Source organism: Ovis aries, chromosome 5 (assembly GCF_016772045.2).
Source record: "Ovis aries strain OAR_USU_Benz2616 breed Rambouillet chromosome 5, ARS-UI_Ramb_v3.0, whole genome shotgun sequence".
In the NCBI taxonomy this organism is placed as follows: domain Eukaryota; kingdom Metazoa; phylum Chordata; class Mammalia; order Artiodactyla; family Bovidae; genus Ovis; species Ovis aries.
Window position 1 is genome coordinate 29,563,073 of NC_056058.1, and position 21,152 is coordinate 29,584,224.

The window sequence follows — 21,152 nt, forward strand, 5'->3', positions numbered from 1 at the left end:
CGACAAAAGCTCTGCCCCCCAGAGACAGGCATAAGCACAACAAATTGCACATAATTTCAGGCAGTTATATGATCCCTGAAATCTTCCTGAATCTCAGTTACAGAAGAGCTAATTATTCAGTTATCAAGGATCAAAAAAACAATGTCTCAAGTTACTCAGTAAACACAGAGGCACTGAGGATATGATGGTGAGCAAAAATTTAGTCAGGTTGAGGGCATAAGAAATCTCTCATGTTCACATGTCCCTCATATTAAGCAATTCTTACAAATGCTATAAAGAAGTAAATAGTGCTACAAAAGCTCACAAAAGGAGTAAATGGAAGTCAAGAACCATTTCCCTGATAAAGCAACAAAAGACGTATAGAATGTACTGAGCGGAAAAGGAGCTAAGGATAAAAGGAATACCATCTATGCACATGGTAGGGCTATGACTGACAGGGAGGAAAGCCAGTGTGGCTTAAGTACAGTGCCTGAGGCAGGTGAGGGGTGTGGTATAATAGTGGAGAGACTGGCCTTCTTTAGTCTTGACCAACAGAGAAGGCAATGGCACCCCACTCCAGTACTCTTGCCTGGAAAATCCCATGGACAGAGGAGCCTGGTAGGCTGCAGTCCATAGGGTCGCTAAGAGTCAGACATGACTGAGTGCCTTTACTTTCATTTTTCACTTTCATGCATTGGAGAAGGAAATGGCAACCCACTCCAGTGTTCTTGCCTGGAGAATCCCAGGGACGGGGGAGCCTGGTGGGCTGCCGTCTGTGAGGTCGCACAGAGTTGGACACGACTGAAGCGACTTAGCAGCAGCAGCAGCAGTCTTGACCAAAAGCAACAGGAAACCACCGTATCAGTTTTAAGCAAGAAAACACATGATTATGCATGTTTTTAAGATCACACTCCATCTGCACTACAGAGATGAGATTGAAGATGGGTCAAGTAGCTGGGAGGCAATGACAGCAGTTCTGCTGGGCGATATAACTTGGATTAGGATAGCGGGGATGAAGGAAAACCTAGAGGGGTGGGATGGGGGTGGGAGGGAGGCTCAAGAAGGAGGGGGCTGATTCGAGTTGTTGTATGGCAACAAGAAACCAATACAACACTGAAAAGCAATTCTCCTGCAATTCAAAATAAATAAATTTTTTTAAAAGGGGGAAAAAGTAATGGAAAGACATTAAAGAAGACAGTGAATTTGAACTCTTTTTCATATATATATTTCTCCCTTAAAGAAGTTAATTCATTTCTTTTAACCGATTTCCTATGAGATTATTTCTCTTCGTTTCCATTAAGCTATTTTATAGTAATGACATTAGCCATTTATCTGTCATATCTACTGTATTTTTCTTCTAACTGGTTGTCTTATTTATTCCCCCTGGGTTTTTGAATTTTTATGTAAGCAATATGTTTTTCCCTTTGTAGTCATTCTATTAATTTTAAATTATAACACTTTTCTTCCACCATCACCACTTTGTCTTTTTTGCCCTACTTTCATATTATAACATATAAGATTGACTTCAGTATGGGATGTATGCTGCTGCTGCTGCTAAGTTGCTTCAGTCGTGTCCGACTCTGTGTGACCCCACAGGTGGCAGCCCACCAGGCTCTGCCGTCCCTGGTATTCTCCAGGCAAGAACACTGGAGTGGGTTGCCATTTCCTTCTCCAATGCATCAAAGTGAAAAGTGAAAGTGAAGTTGCTCAGTTGTGTCCGACTCTTAGCGACCCCATGGACTGCAGCCCACCAGGCTCTTCTGTCCATGGGATTTTCCAGGCAAGAGTACTGGAGTGGGGTGCCATTGCCTTCTCCAATGGGATGTATAAACTTCCTAATTTGATTAGTTCATTCAATCATCCAGCAAACATTCATAGATCACACATGGTGCAGGCGATAGACCCACACACAAAAAGAGAGAAACAGGTAAACAAATGCTTTCAGCATAGAAGCATCCTGGTTGCATAAAGAATGGACACCTAGCTCATACTGAGATGAAATTGGTGACAACATCCTAAAGGTCAAATTTTAACTGTTCTGAAGAGAGCTGGAAACTAGCTAAAAGGGAAAAGAAAGAACCCTAAGTGAAGAGTAGAGTAAATGACTGTCACCACTCTTCAGAGTAATTTCAAAATCGAACGGGAAACTCACTAGTATTTGCAGTGAATTTCCAAGGACATCACTCTGATTATGGGCTTTTATACCTCACCTATAATCTAATGGGAAAAAAGACCACCAAATGCTTTCTGTAACTAGCATGAGCTTAACATATGGCTATTAATATACACCAAATACCTTCAAGAGTTCTCTTCAATATACCCTGTTGTCTACTGTCAAGTGAAATCCAGACTTATTAACCTGACAGTAACGTGGGTCTTAGGAAGCCTCACTATGAACAAACCTAGTGGAGGTAATAGAATTCCAGTTGAGCTATTTCAAATCCTAAAAGATAAAGCTATGAAAGTGCTGCACGAAATAGGCCAGCAAATTTAGAAAACTCAGCAGTGGCCACAGGACTGGAAAAGGTCAGTTTTCATTCCAATCCCAAAGAAAGGCAATGCTCAAACTACTGCACAATTGCACTCATCCCACATGCTAGCAAAGTAATGCTTAAAATTCTCCAAGCCGGGCTTCAACAGTACATGAACCATGACCTTGATGGTTCATGAATCCAGATGTTCAAGCTGGATTTAGGCGAGGAACCAGAGATCAAATTGCCAACATCCGCTGGATCACAGAAAAAGCAAGAGAGTTCCAGAAAAACATCTACTTCTGCTTTATTGACTACACCCAAGCCTTTGACTGTGTGGATCACAACAAACTGTGGAAAATTCTTAAAGAAAGGGGAATATTGGACCACCTGACCTGCCTCCTGAGAAATCTGGAGGTCAGCAAGCAACAGTTAGAACTGGACATGGAACAACAAACTGGTTCGAAATAGGGAAAGGGGTATGTCAAGGCTGTATATTGTCACCCTGCTTATTTAACTTCTATCAAGATTGCTGGGAGAAATATCAACAACCTCGGATATGCAGATGACACCACCCTTATGGCAGAAAGTGAAGAACTAAAGAGCCTTTTGATGAAAGTGAAAGAGCAGAGTGAAAAAGTTGGCTTAAAGCTCAACATTCAGAAAACTAAGATCATGGCATCTGGTCTCATCACTTCATGACAGATAGATGGGGAAACAATGGCAACAGTGGCTGACTTTATTTTGGGGGCTCCAAAATCACTGCAGATGGTGACTGCAGCCATGAAATTAAGACGCTTACTCTTTGGAAGAAAAGTTATGACCAAGCTAGACAGCATATTAAAAAGCAGAGACATTACATTGCCAACAAAGGTCCACCTAGTCAAAGCTATGGTTTTTCCAGTAGTCATGTATGGATGTGAGAGTTGGACTATAAAGACAGCTGATCACCGAAGAATTGATGCTTTTGAACTGTGGTGCTGGAGAAGACTCTGAGACCCTTGGACTTCAAGGTCCAACTAGTCCATCCTAAAGGAAATCAGTCCTGAATATTCATTGGAAGGACTGATGCTATGCTGAATCTCCAAATGCTTAGGCCACCTAATGTGAAGAACTGATTCATCTGAAAAGACCCTGATGCTGGGAAAGACGGAAAGTGGTAGAAGGTGAGGACAGAGGACGAGATGGTTGGATGGCATCACCGACACAATGGACATGAATTTGAGTCAACTCCAGGAGTTGGTGATGGACAGGGAAGCGTGGCATGCTTCAGTCCATGGGGTTGCAGAGTCTGACACGACTGAACGACTAAACTGAAGACAGTAATACACTAGCTTTATTTCCTACTTCATCTCACAAGTTCTCGTCAGTAATGTGTTCTTTACTCCTGTATAACTCAAGATGTTTCCCACTTCCACTCCCTGCCCCATACTTTTAGAGAATTTAATGTTTTATATAAAAACATACTTCTCAACCATTGCCATATTTATATTACCTTTTTTTTTTTTTCTTTTTACACCAAAAACATTATTTCTTCACCTAAGTGTCCCTCTGGCTAGAATGCCTTCTTTCCCCTTCACTGAATCACTAAATGCAATCTTGTGTAAGATCTTTGAAGATCAAGACCAAATATCACTCATTTCATTTTGCTTTCTTTGTAAACTTTTCTGCACTATCTTTTTTTTTTTCTGTGAGTATTCTGTATCATTGATGGATGCTGATTACCCTTTCCTACCTGAATACAGGTTGCTTAAAAACAGAAAGTACGTCTAAAGAGCAGACACATAACCACTGAATATATACGAAGAACTTCCTTTGCTGGAGCTGTAAAGTTCTCAACTGACCCCGCTTTCCAGCCTACTTCAATGCTTCGATGACTTTTGAATTTCTTGAATAGAACCAGAAACGAGATAATGACAAAAAACGGTAAGCTAGTGAAATTAACCTGTAAGGGTGGAGGTGATGAGGGCAAATGTCTGAAAAGACTGGGTTTAAGAGAGGTGAGATGAAAACTTGGGGGCAGCCAAGTATTAAAATTTTGCTGCAGATGGTAGCAGAGAAATGGAACAAAAGCTGAAAGGAGAAATGAGGTACTGAAGAAGCATTCATCCTTATAAATGATACGGTCTCATTCAAGATGAACAATTTCCTAGGGAAAGCCACCGCTCTCAACCTCTCAAAGGAAAGTACCACCACGAGCTTCGTTTTACAAACGGTTACTGAATAGAGAAATTAAATGATCTTCCCAAGGTCCATGGAAAAAAAATTCAAGACAACCGACGGCCAAAGACATTTCAGCCACCTAGAAACCAGGAGGTGGAAGAGTAGGGGTGGGGAGTTACGGCTGTCAGTCCTCAGAGTTCCAGAAAATTCGCCTGAGCTGTTAGGTGCACTTCCCGCCTCGTCCCAGACCCTTCCAAAACACTCAGAAAAGCCGTCCTGAGGCCCCTAAAAGTCAGCCCCACACGTTTCCAGACCTCTGTGCTCACCTCATTATTGAGGTTCAAGGTCCCTGGCTCGGCCATGGCAGCTCTTAGCAGAAGATCCGCCGCTGCCGCACGTGAACTGTAGCTGCCGGAAAGCGGATGCGTCGTCACGCCCCCAACGGCGGCCTCAGTGGCCCAAAATGCATCCGCCGTCTGCTCAAGCAGACGCGTAAGTAAAAGGTGCACTGACTTTGAGGAGAGGAGCGGAAATGACGAAGAACAACTTCCTGCGTAGAGTGCGCCGTACCGGATTTGCGTGTTCCTATGGAAACCAGGCAGGCCGGTGGCTGAGAGGGTGTTCTGCAAGTTATTGCCTTCTTCAGAAGTTTTTCAGGTTGCTGATTTTCTTATATTCCTTTGCAAAATGGGTTCAGCTTTGTAAGGACCTTGTTTTTCTTGTCTCAATGGGAATGAAAGCCTTTATGAAGGGATCACTTGAGCGACCAGTTTTGCCCCGAATTTTTACCTAGCTTTTGTGAAGATTTCTGCGCTTTTGACAAGCATTTTGTTAGATTCACCTTTTCCCCTGTCCTCACTGTATAGCTCAAGCATGGTCATATTTTTCTGCATACTGAAAGGTTTAAATTTATATAGAGAACATATAAGCAAAACCATGATGTACCGTTGCTGCTGCTTATGAAAATGGCTGTTTTGAATAATGTGCATGCAGAGAACCAAGGAGTGAGTCGGAATTAAATAACATTATTAATAGTTAACACCTGGTAGTATTGAGCTTTATAAGGGGTCCAGTGCTGGGACAAACGCTTTACGTGAATTATCTCTAAAATATTCAAATCTAAAGAGATAGGAACTATTATTCTTATTTTACAGATTTGGAAACTAACTTTTGAGGAGCCAAGTGTCTTACCAAGAGTTGCCCAGCTGGAGCCCACCACTGCTACAGGACCCCAGGGCTGGTGACATAATTTGACGGGCCCAGGGCAAAATGAAAATGCAGGGCACCACTCCCCAACCCCGTTCCCTGCCCCCCTGCCCCTGCCCCAATTCAAAAAGTGGGGGAAAGTTTCTTCTTTTCTTCTGTGGTGTCTTTTGACCTGTCATGTGCTTTTTATTTGGTGTTTAATGAGGTGCTCCTTCAAGCAACCGGGATGCCTTGGGGCTAGTGCCCACCTTCACAGGTGCCTGGGACTCATGTTTGAGGCCCCAGGGAGGGGTGTCTGTACTGGACCAAGATGGCAGCAATTGCTAGGCAGAGTCTGGGAAGTAGGAAGCCAGAGAATCCGAATGGGAGTATGTGATAGGAAAGACTACACTGATCTGAGACTAAGCTCTTGACATATGTTCCATTGTCCCACTGGATTTCACTTAACAAAAGTCAAATTCGCAAACTTATTAAGAATTTCAATACTGTAATGAAAGAAAATTTAAACCAGGCCCACTTCTGAGCTTCTGCCCCAAAAGAGGGTGCTGTGTAGAGTCTATGCTCTTGATTCCTGAGTCTGTATTCAGTTTACAACTTAGTCTTGTCTTTGGATTGGTATTCTTTAATGTGTGATTTGGGCACAGGTGGATTAACCCCAACTTCCTGTTTGACTAGTGTTGCATAAAGGTAGTTTTTGTATTCATAAATCATATGCTGAAATTGTAATTATCTTGTTATTCAGCTAGTTCTTCTTATCAAAACTGATCTCCTGGAGTGAAGGGGCTTTTCACCCCAGTTGGGAGTAGGCACTTTAGTCATAAAATATATAGGAAAGGATGTTTTAAAGATAAATATAGAGCTTATGGAAAATCTGTCTTCTAATTCAGGAAAAAGGTGTTTTTAATATGATTCCATAATTCTTTAAAATTATTATTTACAGTTTTCTACTTTTATTTTGAAATTTTTTATGTACTGTTGGTTCTTTTATGTGATCAGTTCAGTTTAGTTCAGTCACTCAGTCGTGTCTGACTTTTTGTGACCCCATGGACTGCAGTACAGCAGGCCTCCCTGTCTATCACCAGTACCTGGGGTTTACTCAAACTCATGTCCATTGAGTTGGTGATGCCATCCAACCATCTCATCCTCTGTCGTCCCCTTATCCTGCCCTCAATCTTTCCCAGCATCAGGGTCTTTTCAAATGAGTCAGTTCTTTGCAGCAGGTGGCCAAAGTATTGGAGTTTCAGCTTCAGCATCAGTCCTTCCAGTCAACATTCAGGACTGATTTCCTTTAGAATGGACTGGTTGGATCTCCTTGCAGTCCAAGGGACTCTCAAGAGTCTTCTCCAACACCACAGTTCAAAACCATCAATTCTTTGACATTCAGCTTTCTTTATAGTCCAACTCTCACATCCATACATGACTACTGGAAAAACCATAGCCTTGACTAGATGGACCTTTGTCGGCAAAGTAATGTCTCTGCTTTTGAATATGCTGTCTAGGTTGATCATAACTTTTCTTTCAAGGAGTAAGCACCTTTTAATTTCATGGCTAAGCACCACATGGCTAATTTTATGTGATAATCTTTCAGTAAACTTAGATATCATTTTTAAAGTGACTAGTAGTTTTTCATTGTCCCTGATGTATCACTTCCCTATCTATCGTCTCTGTCTTTTGATGCTGCAATCTCAAAAATTTTGATTCTTTACAAAGGTGATTCTAGTAATGAATATGTCCTCTAATAATAATTATTAATATTTATGTTAATCAGGCTACATGTTTCTCTAGAAAGCAGTGCCTGCTTGTTTTATTCTTGAAGAACTGAGCTGGATCAAGTAAATGCTGTCAGAGATATGAAACAGCAATAGTATTACCATTAAAAGCAACTGGTATGAGACCTCTTTTGTCTTTATTACAGTGTTCCATTTAGTGGAAGTAAGGATTCCCAAACATATACAATGGGGACTCAAGTTTTCCAACTTGAAGTTTCTTAAGACTTTCTCAGATTCCACTGTATTTGTCTACTCAGGCTACAACAAAATACCACAGACTGGGTGACTTAACAGAAATTTCTTTTCTTACATTTGCTAGAGCTTCTAATATATTCTAGATCATTCTTGATTTTAATGGGAATAGCTTTAATATTTTACTATTTGAAGTGACATTTTGTGTTTGTTGTAGTGAATAATAAAACTCAGGTAGTTTTCTTGTATTTGTCTAGCTTTTTTTTTTTTTTTTGGATATGTAGAAATGGTTGATGAAATTCATCGTGTGCTTTTTCAGTTTCTTTTGCTTTGTTCATATAGTGTTTTTTTCCCTTTAAAGCATTTCCCCCACATATGTTCTAATTTTATTGTGACCTTTGGAAAGGTATAGGTGTGGACCTTAGCATCAGGCCTGCCTGTATGTGGACCCTAGCAGTGGGCCTCCTCATCTGTGTCCCATGCACAGCCCTCACCAGCCATCCTTCCTGTGGACCCTGCAAGTAGTCCCACCCAGGATCTCTGAGCAGTTTGCCTGGTGAATGACTTTCCTGTGAAGCCAGATTGAAAAGTCTATTAGAGGACAATGCGAGGCTACTATGATAATGGAAATCAAGGAAACATGATACCGCCAAAGAAGCAAAATAAAGATCAAGTAACCGACCCTAAGAGAAGGGTGACTAGCAATTTTCCTGACAGAGAATTCAAAATAATGATCTTATATTAACCTCAGTGAACTAAAAGAGAGCAGACACATAAAATGAAATAGTATCAAGAAAACAATATATTAATAAAATGAGAAATTCAACATCCTTTCATGGTAAAAACTCTCAACAAATTAGGTATAGCAGAAATGTACCTCAGCATAATAAAATCCATGTGTAACAAGCCCACAGCTAACAGCTAAAAGGTTGAAAACTTTTCCTCTGATGTCAAGAATGAGACAAGGATGCCCACTCCCACTACTCCTATGCAACATAATACTGGAAATCCTAGCCAGGGCAATTTGGCAAGAAAAGGAAATAAAGGGCATCAAAATTTAAAAAGAAGAATGATTTCTGTTTGCAGATGACATGATCTTATGTGTAGAAACCTTGAAAATTCCACACACACAAAACATGAACTAATAATATACACATTCTATAAAGTTTCAGAATAAAAATCAACAAATAAAAATTGTGTTTCTGTACACTTAACAATGTTCTATCCCAAAAGCAAATTAAGAAAACAACCCCATTTAAAATAGCAGAAGAAAGAATAAGATATTTAAACTAAATGTAATAAGGAGGTGTGAAACTTGTACACTAAAAACTATAAAACACTGATGAAAGAAATTAAAGCAGGGCAAATAAATGAAAAGATGATCCTGTGTCTATGGACTGGAAAAATAAATACTGCTAAAATGCCCATACTACCCAAAGCAAATTCAATGCTTTTAAATAGAAAAAATAATCCTAAAATGCATATGGACTTATTAAAGACCGTAAATAACCAAAACAGTTTTGAGCAGGAATAATAAACCTGGAGGCATCACCCATCCTTTTCAAAATATACTACAAAGCTACAGTAATCACAACAGTATGGAAACAGTATGGTAAAAGCAGGCATGCGTGTGCGTGCGCACGCGCGCGCGCACACACACACACACACACACACACACACAAATGGCACAGAATAAATGTTCCAGTAATAAGCCCACACATATAAAGTCGATTGATTTTTTTTTACAAAAATGCCAAGAATATACACTGGGGAAAAGATTTAAAAAAGAAAAACTCTCTTTTAAAACTTTCACAATAAATGGTGTGAAAACTGTATGTCTACCTGCAAAAAAGACCTTAAACCACAAAACTCCTTAAACCAACAAAACATAAGGAAAAACCTTCTTGACACTGGCCTTAGCAATGATACTGGATATGACACCTAAAAGTTCAGGTAAGTGTAGATAAGTAGTATTACAGCAAACTGAAAAGCTACAAAACAAAGGAAATCATCAAAATTAATAGGTAACTCACAAAATGGGAAAATTTCAGACCATACATCTGATAAAGGGTTAATATTTGAAAGCTATACGACTCAATACCAAAAGGAAAACAGCCCAAGTTAAAAAAAAATGGGCAAAGGACCTATACAGACATGTCTCCAAAAAAGACATACAGATAACCAGGATGTATGTGAAAATATGTTCAACATCAATAGTCATCCAGGAAACACAAATCCAAATCACAGTGAGATATCACTTTGCATCTATTCAGATTTCTATAAGCAAAAAACAGAAGATAACAAATATTGGTATTGATGTGTAAAAAAAGGAACCCTTGCACATTGTGGGAGTGTACATTGATACAGCCAATGTTTACTGCAGCATTATTCACAGTAGCCAAGAGAAGGAAGCAACTTAAATGTTCATCAGTGGGTTACTGGAAAACGAAAGTGTGATTCACACAAGCACAAAGATATTACTCAAGTTTTAAAAAGAAGGAAATTCTGCCATTTACAATAACATGGTTGAGCCTGGAAGACATCATACTAAGTGAAATAAGCCAGACACAGAAAGACAAATACTACATCATTTCAGTTCAGTCACTCAGTCATGTCCGACTCTTTGTGACCCAATGGACTGCAGCACACCAGGCTTCCCTGTCCATCACCAAGTCTGGGAGCTTGTTCAAACTCATGTCCGTTGAGTCGGTGATGTCATCCAACCAACTCATCCTCTGTTGTCCCCTTCTCCTCCTGCCTTCAATCTTTCCCAGAATCAGGGTCTTTTCTAAGGAGTCAGTTCTTTACAGCAGGTGGACAAAGTATTGGGGAGTTTTAACTTCAACATTAGTCCTTCCAATGAATATTCAGGACTGATTTCCTTTAGGATGGACTGGTTGGATCTCCTTGCTGTCCAAGGGACTCTCAAGAGTCTTCTTCAACACCACAGTTCAAAAGCATCAATTCTTTGGTACTCAGCTCTCTTTATAGTCCAACTCTCACATCCATACATGATGACGGGAAAAACCATAGCTTTGACCAGATAGACCTTTGTCAGCAAAGTAATGTCTCTGCTTTTTAATATGCTGTCTAGCTTGGTCATAACTTTTTTTCCAAGGAGTAAGCATAGCATATTCAAAAGCAGAGACATTACTTTGCTGACTAAGGTCCGTCTAGTCAAGGCTATGGTTTTTCCAGTAGTCATGTATGGATGTGAGAGTTGGGCTGTGAAGAAGGCTGAGCGCCGAAGAATTGATGCTTTTGAACTGTGGTGTTGGAGAAGACTCTTGAGAGTCCCTTGGACTACAAGGAGATCCAACCAGTCCATCCTAAAGGAAATCAGCCCTGGGATTTCTTTGGAAGGAATGATGCTAAAGCTGAAGCTCCAGTACTTTGGCCACCTCACGTGAAGAGTTGACTCATTGAAAAAGCCTTTGATGCTGGGAGGGATTGGGGGCAGGAGAAGAAGGGGACGACTGAGGATGAGATGGCTGGATGGCATCACTGACTCGATGAACGCGAGTCTGAGTGAACTCCGGGAGTTGGTGATGGACAGGGAGGCTTGGCATGCAGCGATTCATGGGGTCGCAAAGAGTCAGACACTACTGAGCGACTGAACTGAACTGGACTGAAGTGTCTTTTTAATTTCATGGCTGCAGTCACCATCTGCAGTGATTTTGGAGCCCCGCAAAATAAAGTCTGACACTGTTTCCACTGTTTGCCCATCTATTTGCCATGAACTGATGGGACCAGATGCCATGATCTTGGATATTTGAATGTTGAATTTTAAGCAAACTTTTCATTCTCTTTCATTTTCATCAAGAGGCTTTTTAGTTGTTCTTCACTTTCTGCCATAAGGGTGATGTTATTTGTGTATCTGAGGTTATTGATATTTCTCCCAGCAATCTTGATGCCAGCTTGTGCTTCATCCAGCCCAGCATTTCTCATGATGTACTCTGCATATAAGTTAAATAAGCAGGGTGACAATATACAGCCTTGATGTACTCCTTTCCCAATTTGGAACCAGTCTGTTGTTTCATGTCTAGTTCTAATTGTTGCTTCTTGACCTGCATACAGATTTCTCAGGAGGCAGGCAAGGTGATTTGATATTTCCATCTCTTGAAGAATTTCCCACCATTTGTTGTGATCCACATTGTCAAAGGCTTTGGCATAATAAATAAAGTAGAAGTAGATATTTTGCTGGAACTCTCTTGCTTTTTCTATGATCCAACGGATGTTGGCAATTTAATCTCTGGTCCCTCTGTCTTTTCTAAACACAGCTTGAACATCTGGAAGTTCACACTACATAATACTATTTATATCAGGAATCTAAAACTGTCAGACTCATAGAAGCAGAGTAGAATCATGATTGCCAGAGGCTGGAGGGAGGGAAAAGTGGGAAAGTATTAGTCAAAAGGCACAAAGATTTAGTTATACAAAATGAATAGGTACTGTGTATTTACTATGTAGCATAGTTCTTACTTACAGTTAATAATACATTATTATACATATAAGTTTTGCCAAGAGGATGAATCTTGAAAACATTTCAGTGTTTTTATCATCAGAAAAATAATAAAAAGGGCAGGAGGAAACTATTGGAGGTGATGGATATGCTAATGGCATAGATTGTGTTGATGGTTTCACCGTATATGTCTCTCCAAAGTCATCAAGTTGTGTATATTAATTATTTACAGCTTTTGTATGTCAATTATGCCTCTTTTTTTTTTTTTTAGAAAAGACAACTATGGGTATAAAAAAATAAAGGGAAATGCTACACCTTTCTCTCACTTGAATAAGTGGATAAAGAGAACTTACTATTGACAAAACTGTCATTTTTTGAAAGCATGTTGTTTACAATCTTTAGTACTTGAGCTATTATTATTAATTCACCTCACAACAGATTCCAACACAACCGAGTATTTCAATCCCAGGTGAGAACCGCTACATTAAGTTTCTCCGTTATTCTGGCTCTGCACTTTCAACCCTCTATCCCCTGGATGGCAGTGTTGTTCTCCAAATTTCACATTACAATAGATATTTGACATCTTAAAGAATGCCATCTGAGTGAATGGCTTATGATGATAGCATTTTTGACTTGAAAGGAAAAGAGATGGATCCCTCAGATTTTATAATTTTAATGCCTAAGATTAACCCCTCTGGTATCAATTTTTAACTTGAAGTGAATTACCAAGCAATAATAAATCCTCAAACTGAGCCACTAATGAATGTATTTGATTCAATGTTTTATATACATAACATACTGAAGAGACAAGTAGTTGGCAAGTCACTAGACTAAAATATTTACTAAGTCAGTCCTCCAGTCTAACAGATTTTTTTTTTTTTTGCCTAAATTGCATGTCAATGTTTATGGGGTGTTTTGGTTAGATTTGTTACTTTATGTCTCTGGGAAATTTAAAGAAAAGTGTCTGTTGAAAGAATTTTAGGTCTTAGAAAATTTTGAAATAGCTAGTTAATATTATGTAGTCAAGCTTTACAAAATCTGAAGGGATGGAGTTGACATTTAGCAGTTTAGCACTTTGTCTAAGAGCTTTGGCTGTGGAATCAGACTGATATCAAATTCTAATTCTGTCTCTTGGTAGCTATATGCCCTTGGGAAAATTATATCAGCTCTCTGTGACAAGATTTCTTTATTTATAAAAATGGGAATGATAATCATCCTCATAAGATTGTTGTGATGTTTAAATGAAAACACCATCTAGAGTTGAATATTTCCCTCTCAATAATTTAATCTGCTATTATTTTCCATTATCCAAATTGATCTTGACAGTGACTTTGGAAGATAGGCTTGGTGCATATGAAGGGTGCATGTCTTATGAATAAGAAATATGCCTGAAGTCAAAGAGGTAATATGAGGGCAATCCAAGTATCTTGACATAAAATCAATGGTGGCAGTTTTACAACAACCGTATATGAATGTATAAGTTACATTAATAATTTATGACTGCTATTCTTTCCCATTCACCTGATTGTTTATTGATTTTTCAGCAACTAATGAATGAGCTAAGGTATTTTATAAACTATAAATCAACATATATATGATTTATTTATTTTAATTATTACCAATTAGCCCAAGATAGGCTCAAAGATTATGCAACAAAAACTATAATAATTTAAGCTAAGTTTAAAAAGTATTACAGTTTCCAAAAACATTATTGGGCAGACATAGAAATTAAAACTTCTTAAATTTTTAAAATATGTTATGTTGGTGCAAAAATAATTATGATTTTTGTGTTGTTGAAATTTGCCATTTTATGTTGAAATACATTCTAAATAAATGTGGTTATGTTATATATCACTTTAATGTGCATGTCTTACTTTATGATTTTTTACTAATGACTTATTACTTGCTGTTTGTTTTAAGATATAGAAATGATGTTAGGCAAAAAGTAAATTTGAACAATTTTCTTACTTAAGTTCAAAGTGGATCATAAAGCAGCAGAGACAACTCATACATCAACAAAGCATTTAGCCCAGGAAATACTAACGAATGTACAGTCCAGTGATGGTGAAGTTCTGCAAAGGAAACAAGAGCTTTGAAGATGAGGAGCATAGAGGCTGGCCCTTGGAAGGTGACAATCATTGAGAGCCATTATCAAAGCTGATTCCCTTAAACTACACGAGATGTTGTGAAGAACTCAATGTCAACGTTTAAGGTCATTTGGCATTTGAAGTAAATTGGAAAGGTAAAAAAGCTTGGTAAGTGGGTGCCTCATGACCTGAACACAAATCAAAAAAATTGTTGCTTTGAAGTGTCACCTTTTATTCTACACAACAACAATGAACCATTTCTCAATTGGATTGTGACATGAGGTGAAAAGTGGATTGTATACAACAACCAGTGATGACCAGCTCAGCTGAGTGGTTGGAATGAGAAGTTCCAAAGCACTTCCCAAAGCCAAACTTGCTGCCAAAGAAGGTCATGGTAACTGTTTGGTGGTCTGCTGCTGGTCTGATCCACTACAGCTTTCTGAATGCTGGCAAAACCATCATATCTGAGAAGTATGCTCAGCAGATGGATGAGATGCACTGAAAATTTCAACACGTTGGTAAACAGAAAGGGCACAGTTCTTCATGTCAACACCCAACTGCATGTTGCGCAATCAGCTCTTCAAAAGTTTAATGAATTGGGTTTCAAAGTTTTGCCTTATCCACCAGATTCTCAGGACTGTCCTGTCGCCAACCGACTACCACTTCTTCAAGCATCTCAACAACTTTTTGCAGGGAAAATGCTTCCATAACCAGTAAGTGGCAGAAAATGCTTTTTGGGAGTTTGTCAAATCATGTATTTTGTTGTTGTTCAGTCACTAAGTTGTGTCCAGCTCTTTGCAATCCCATGGCCTGCAGCACACCAGGCTTCTTTGTCCTTCTCTATCTCCTGGAGTTTGCTCAAACTCATGTCAGTTGAGTCAGTGATGCCATCCAACCATCTTATCCTCTGTCACATCCTTTCCTCCTGCCCTCAATCTTTCCCAGGGTCAGGGTCTTTTCCAGTGAGTCGGCTGTTTGCATAAGGTGGACGAAGTATGGGAGCTTCAGCCTCAGCATCAGTCCCTCCAGTGAATATTCCAGTCCTTTGGGATTGACTGGTTTGATCTCCTTGCTTTCCAAGAGATTCCCAAGAGGCTTCTGTAGCACCGCAATTAGAAAAAAAAATCAATTCTTCAGCATTCAGTCCTCTTTATGGTCCAACTCTCACATCTGTACATGACTACTGGAAAAACCATAACTTTAAGTATACCAACCTTCATTGGCAAAATGACTCTCTGCTTGTTTTGTTTCTTTTTAAAACATTTTATTTATTTTTAATTGGAGGATAATTGCTTTACAAGATTGTGTTGGGTTTTGCCATACATCAACATGAATCAGCCATAGGTATACATATATCCCCTTCCTTTTGAACCTCCCTCCCACCTCTCACCCTTTCCCACCCCTTTAGGTTGTCACAGAGCACCAAGTTTGAGCTCCTCACATCATACAGCAAATTCCCATTGGCTATCTATTTTATATGTAATGTGTATGTTTCTACTTTTGAATATGCTGTCTAGGTTTGTCATAGTTTTCTTTCCAAGGAACAAGCATCTTTTAATTTCATGGCTGCAGTCACTGTCCACAGTGATTTTGGAGCCTAAGAAAATAAAAATTTGTCACTGCTTCCACTTTTTCCCGATCTGTAGTATTTGCCACAAAGTGATGAGACTGCATTGCATGGTTTTAGTTTTCTTAATGTTGAGTTTCAAGCCAGCTTTTTCACTGTCCTCTTTCTGCACTACTTAACTCTAATGCAATTTTCCCCTCAGAAATTGGGGTAATCTCAGATTTGGGTTAGTCATATTCCTCAGTTTGTATACATTTTCATCATTGGTTAGGACAAAATTTCTTTCTTATTTGAGTTATATATTTCCTTTTGGTTCAGTCGCTCAGTCGTGTCCGACTCTTTGCAACCCCATGAATCTCAGCACACCAGGCCTCCCTGTCCATCACCAACTCCCAGGGTCTACCCAAACCCATGTCCATCGAGTCAGTGATGCCATCCAACCATCTCATCCTCTGTCATCCCCTTCTCCTCCTGCCCTCTATCTTTCCCATCATCAAGGTCTTTTCAAATGAGTCAGCTCTTCGCATCAGGTGGCAAAAGTATTGGAGTTTCAGCTTCCACACCTATTTCCACCCTTCACCCTGGTAGGTAAGTACTCTATTGTATTTAATATGTATCTTTTTAGAAGGAATAGGTGTGTTTCCATACAAATTATGTATTACCTTATAAATGGAAACATTTTAATTCTCTTTTAAAATCTTCACTGTCCATCATACAGGTCAAACAGAAGATAAAAAACATAAATAATAGTATGATGTAATTAAAAAAATAGAAAAGGTTGAGTTTTGAGTATCTATTACCTTTGTTGGTAATATAGTTTATTTCATAATAAATTTACATAAATTAACTTTTAATAATGGTTATGTTTTGAAACAGATTATATTCTTTTTTTTTCCTTTTTTGGTGTATGTTTACTCTTTGAGGAATATCATCTGCCCCCAATGTTTCACCTTTCTTTTGAAACATTTCCCAAGTAATGTTCTACACAATATTTCACAGCATTAGATCTAGCTAGAAAAATGGTCCATATTCAAATACATTTAGAATTTTCTATACGATTTATAATGTAAAGTAACATTCATAATGTAAACTAAATCCTATAGTTCTGAAGTAATGAACCTCTCAACCATGTTTAAACTAATCTTTTCCAGTCTCATTGGAGTGTAGATCACTGTGCATTTACCAAATCTACTAGAACTGTATATACGAGTTTCAGAAATATTAGCATAAAAGTTGATAACTTTCCAATATATGTATCCAGTCTTTCCTTTTATCTGAAATCCAAGACTGAATTTTCAACTGTCTCTTACATACCCAGAAGTTTATATAGTCTGATATTAGCAATGATATGAAGCCAAAGACTACCAACATACACTTACAGTTAAATGAGTTAAACTTATTACTGGTTACAGTGAGGGAAAATGCAAAACAGTGAAAGAGGATGTCTCACAAAAAGTATGTTAGAACTTGTAAGATTTTAATATAGTTTGAGTAATTTTGAAGAGGACCTAAGGAAGTAGAGGCTAGCTCTAGACTGGGTGCTGCCAGAAACAAAGAGCAAATCTATGACTGAGTATCTCAATAAATTTTTTGTGTCAGAGGGCTGGATAGAGCGAGAATAAAGCTATAATTGGTAAAAGAGTAACAGTCACTTATTTTAGCTGAGGGAGGGAAATATTTGGTATTTTGTGGATTTCCCAAGAATCGTCTTTTAGTCATGGTTACCGGAGAAGGCAATGGCACCCCACTCCAGTACTCTTGCCTGGAAAATCCCATGGATGGAGGAGCCTGGTAGGCTGCAGTCCATGGGGTCACTAGGAGTCAGACACGACTGAGCGACTTCACTTTTCACTTTCTTCACTTTTCACTTTCATGCATTGGAGAAGGAAATGGCAACCCACTCTAGTGTTCTTGCTTGGAGAATCCCAGGGACGGGGGAGCCTGGTGGGCTGCCGTCCATGGGGTCGCACAGAGTCGGACACGACTGAAGTGACTTGGCAGTAGCAGTAGTCATGGTTACAGAGTTATTTGTGTTTGATGTTCATCTTTGGTGAGGTTGTTTATGTCCAAGAGCAGAATATCGTGGTTTAACTGTTAGCATCATAAGGACTTGTAGTAACACTGAGGCCTACCTGTGTGTTTCAGAACAGGTCTCCAATATCAGGAACTATTTTGTCTTTCCTTAAATCCTTTACAATACTTGTTCTTTGTTTTGTATTATTTACTAGCATAACCTTAGTCATCCAAACAAGAAACATATGGTTAATGTTCATCTCTCATATTCCTGACACTTTGGACGTGAAAGTGAAAGTGTTAGTCACTCAGTCATGTCTGACTCTTTGTGACCCCATGGACTGTGTAGCCCACCAGGCTCCTCTCTCCATGGAATTCTGCAGGCAAGAATACTGGAGTGGGTTGCTAATCTCCTGACATTTTAGAGAATTATTAATCACCAATTTCAATCATAAGTACCCATGAAATATTTTTCAAAATCATTCCTGTACCTCTTATTTCAATATCTAGATTCAGGCCTTCATTATTTCTTACCTGAAGAGTTGCAGTTGCCAATAAACAGATCTTTCTGATTCTGTTTTATAGCCAATCATGTTATCCTTTCACTATTGTCAAAGATGTCTTCCCAAAACATAAGTAAAATCTTGTCCTTCCTCCATTTTGCAACCTTAATGGCTCACTTTATCTACACATTTTTTTATACATTGTATAAGTATCTACCCTGCTGTTTATTTAAGGTCCTTGACAGTTTGATATATCTTAACTTTACAGTCTCACTTCACACACAGTCCTGTTACCATATACGGTTTGTGCCCTAAAATTCATTCAATAAATATTTGTTGAAATTATTTATGATGTGTTTTATTTGGGCCATGTTATTCATCTAAATAAGTTTTAAAATTATATGGCAATTAGTGTGCTTGTTTAATATCTTTCTCCATACTAAACTTCAGTTCAGAGTCAGCAGGTACCATATTTCATTTTTTTCACTATTTCATTCTCCACCATCAAGCAGAATATTCAGGCTTCTAACAAAGACTCTGATGCTGGGAGGGATTGGGGGCAGGAGGAGAAGGGGACAACAGAGGATGAGATGGCTGGATGGCATCACCGACTCGACGGACATGAATTTGGGTGAACTCCGGGAGTTGGTGATGGGCAGGGAGGCCTGGCGTGCTGCGATTCATGGGGTTGCAAAGAGTCGGACACGACTGAGCAACTGAACAGAACTGAACTGAACTGAACATAGACTACTTAGTTATATAACAGGTGCAGAATTGAACTGAATACCTGGTTAAGTTACAAATATTTTGAATTGGAAATATTCAAGGTCAGACTTTCTTAATATCCAACTATGATAAATAGTTGAAGATGAATAAAAAGATTGAGCAATAAATTAAATGAATCCTTATAAAAGTATACAGTGTAGCTAATATAAAATGACAATAGTTAGACCACCCTTCTGAATCAATTTTAACATAGATCTGAAAATAAGAATTCTAAATTGTTGTGCTGAGACTTTTTCAAGGTTGAAAAGCTAAAATTTGATGACTTATTACATCCTGCCAAGAGAATATTTAAGTAGATTTAAGGTCTATGAAATAGGAGTCAGAATGACTCTATATGTCTAGTACTAATACTAAAACTTAGTAGCTCTGTGCCTGAGAACTCTTGCATTCACTTTCCCCAGAATCCTCACCTGTAAAACTAGGTTAATGCTCTAGTAATGCTCCGCATAGATTATCTTAATTCCGTAAGATAAAAGATACAGCAAATTCTCCCCCAACTCAGATGCCTTAGAAGTCCATCTCAGACTTTTTGCGAGAAGCAGTGGCAGTTTTTTACTTACCATCATTATGTTCTCCTTAATCTAAAAGATAAATTGATCAATGATAATGTAGTGTGCCCGACTTTATATTTCTGCTTCTCCTGTTTAAAAGACCAAACCTGGTCCCATGAAACATCATGGTAGATCCTTGAGGTGCTCAGCGTATATTGAGTTAGTTCTTAAGCCATCAACCTCTTTTTACTCAATATTGCCTTTCTCTATACCTTGTCTCTAGTTGGTCTCGCCTTTTTAATCCTTTAAAGTTTTGATTGCTGAACTTTCCAGTTTGTCTATGTCTTTCAGTGTACAGTATCCTGTTGATAATTCCATAACAACTGATGGAGACTGAGAGTTTATTCTGTTACTTCTTTTCCTCATCTGATATTGTAAAAGAATTACTGATGTTTCAAGCTTAGAAAACGAAAAATATATTCAGTCACCTGAGTATAGATTCTGTTAAGCTTCCTTTACAGATAGGCTAGCCACCTTATCAATTTGTGACCAAAGGGTCATAAATGAAAGGTGGTTTGTACGGCTTATGTTGAAGTGAATGTGCCTATTTCTCTGTCTCCTTTACTGGAATGTTGACATAATGGCAGGAACTCCAGCAATATTTAAAAACATATAAATGAAGGCTACATAAAATAATGATGAAGTCAAAATTTAGAGGAGTTTGCGTCTTTGATTACTTCATTGAACTGACATAGCCCAAGATAGGGCTATTCCTTGAATGAAAAGAATTATAAGACAAAATTTGTGTGTTTGAGCCACTTAAATTTGGATTTTTTTTTTTGTAACATGAGGGTGAGCTTAATTTTCTCTGATATAATAATGGTAACCATATTTTTAAGAAATTTCATTTGATTTAGCTACCCATTTGTCACTTTTCTTCCCATACATTACTTATCAATATCTATCCAAAAGAACTCGATGCAGTGTGGTGGGATATTATAAAACATCAAAATTACATAGTATTAATATGAGTATCTACCTCCTTTTTCAATCTCCTGTAATACTTTCATCTGAATCCTGAAAACTTCTTCTCTTCCTAGTCAAAAGGGCAAGAACTACTCAGAGCAGAGCATAAAGGGTAGAGAAAGTATTAAAATAACAAACAAATGAAAATAATTTTTATTAAAAAAAAAGTAACAGCCACCGGCCAAAGCAGAGTTCAGAAATCTTAGGATATACACATCTAATGTTAGTTTTCTTACTCACATAAGCTGAAAAAAGTGCATGGGCAGAGGAGAGAAAGAGTTGAAAGAACCATGGGGTAAAAGAGAATGTGCTGGAGAAACTAGGAGCCTCTGCCAGAGTTACAAAAAAATTTTTCTTGATTACCAAAAGCCAGCTTTAGCTTATGAAATATTAGGTTTCAATTAAAATTTGATTGTGCCAGTCTCACCTCTCTATCC

The 21,152-nt window shown here is 38.5% G+C and overlaps 1 protein-coding gene and 1 long non-coding RNA gene across 3 annotated transcripts in view; one reads left to right on the forward strand and one right to left on the reverse strand.

Moving 5' to 3' along the window:
• Positions 1–4,985, reverse strand: part of SRFBP1 (serum response factor binding protein 1) — a 67,615-nt gene extending 62,630 nt beyond the window's left edge. Inside the window, exon 1 of the mRNA XM_004008682.6 lies at positions 4,940–4,985. Within this exon, the coding sequence (XP_004008731.3) occupies positions 4,940–4,975 (36 nt within the window). The 5' untranslated portion in view covers positions 4,976–4,985. The remainder of the gene's footprint in view (positions 1–4,939) is intronic.
• A 194-nt stretch (positions 4,986–5,179) lies between these two features.
• LOC132659875 (uncharacterized) overlaps positions 5,180–21,152 on the forward strand; it is a 53,767-nt gene continuing 37,794 nt past the window's right edge. The window contains exons 1-2 of one of the 2 annotated variants that reach the window (XR_009600831.1): positions 5,180–15,042; positions 16,395–16,484. This is a non-coding gene — a long non-coding RNA (uncharacterized LOC132659875). Of the gene's footprint in view, positions 16,485–21,152 lie in introns of both variants that reach the window. The other variant, XR_009600832.1, reaches the window with a different exon arrangement.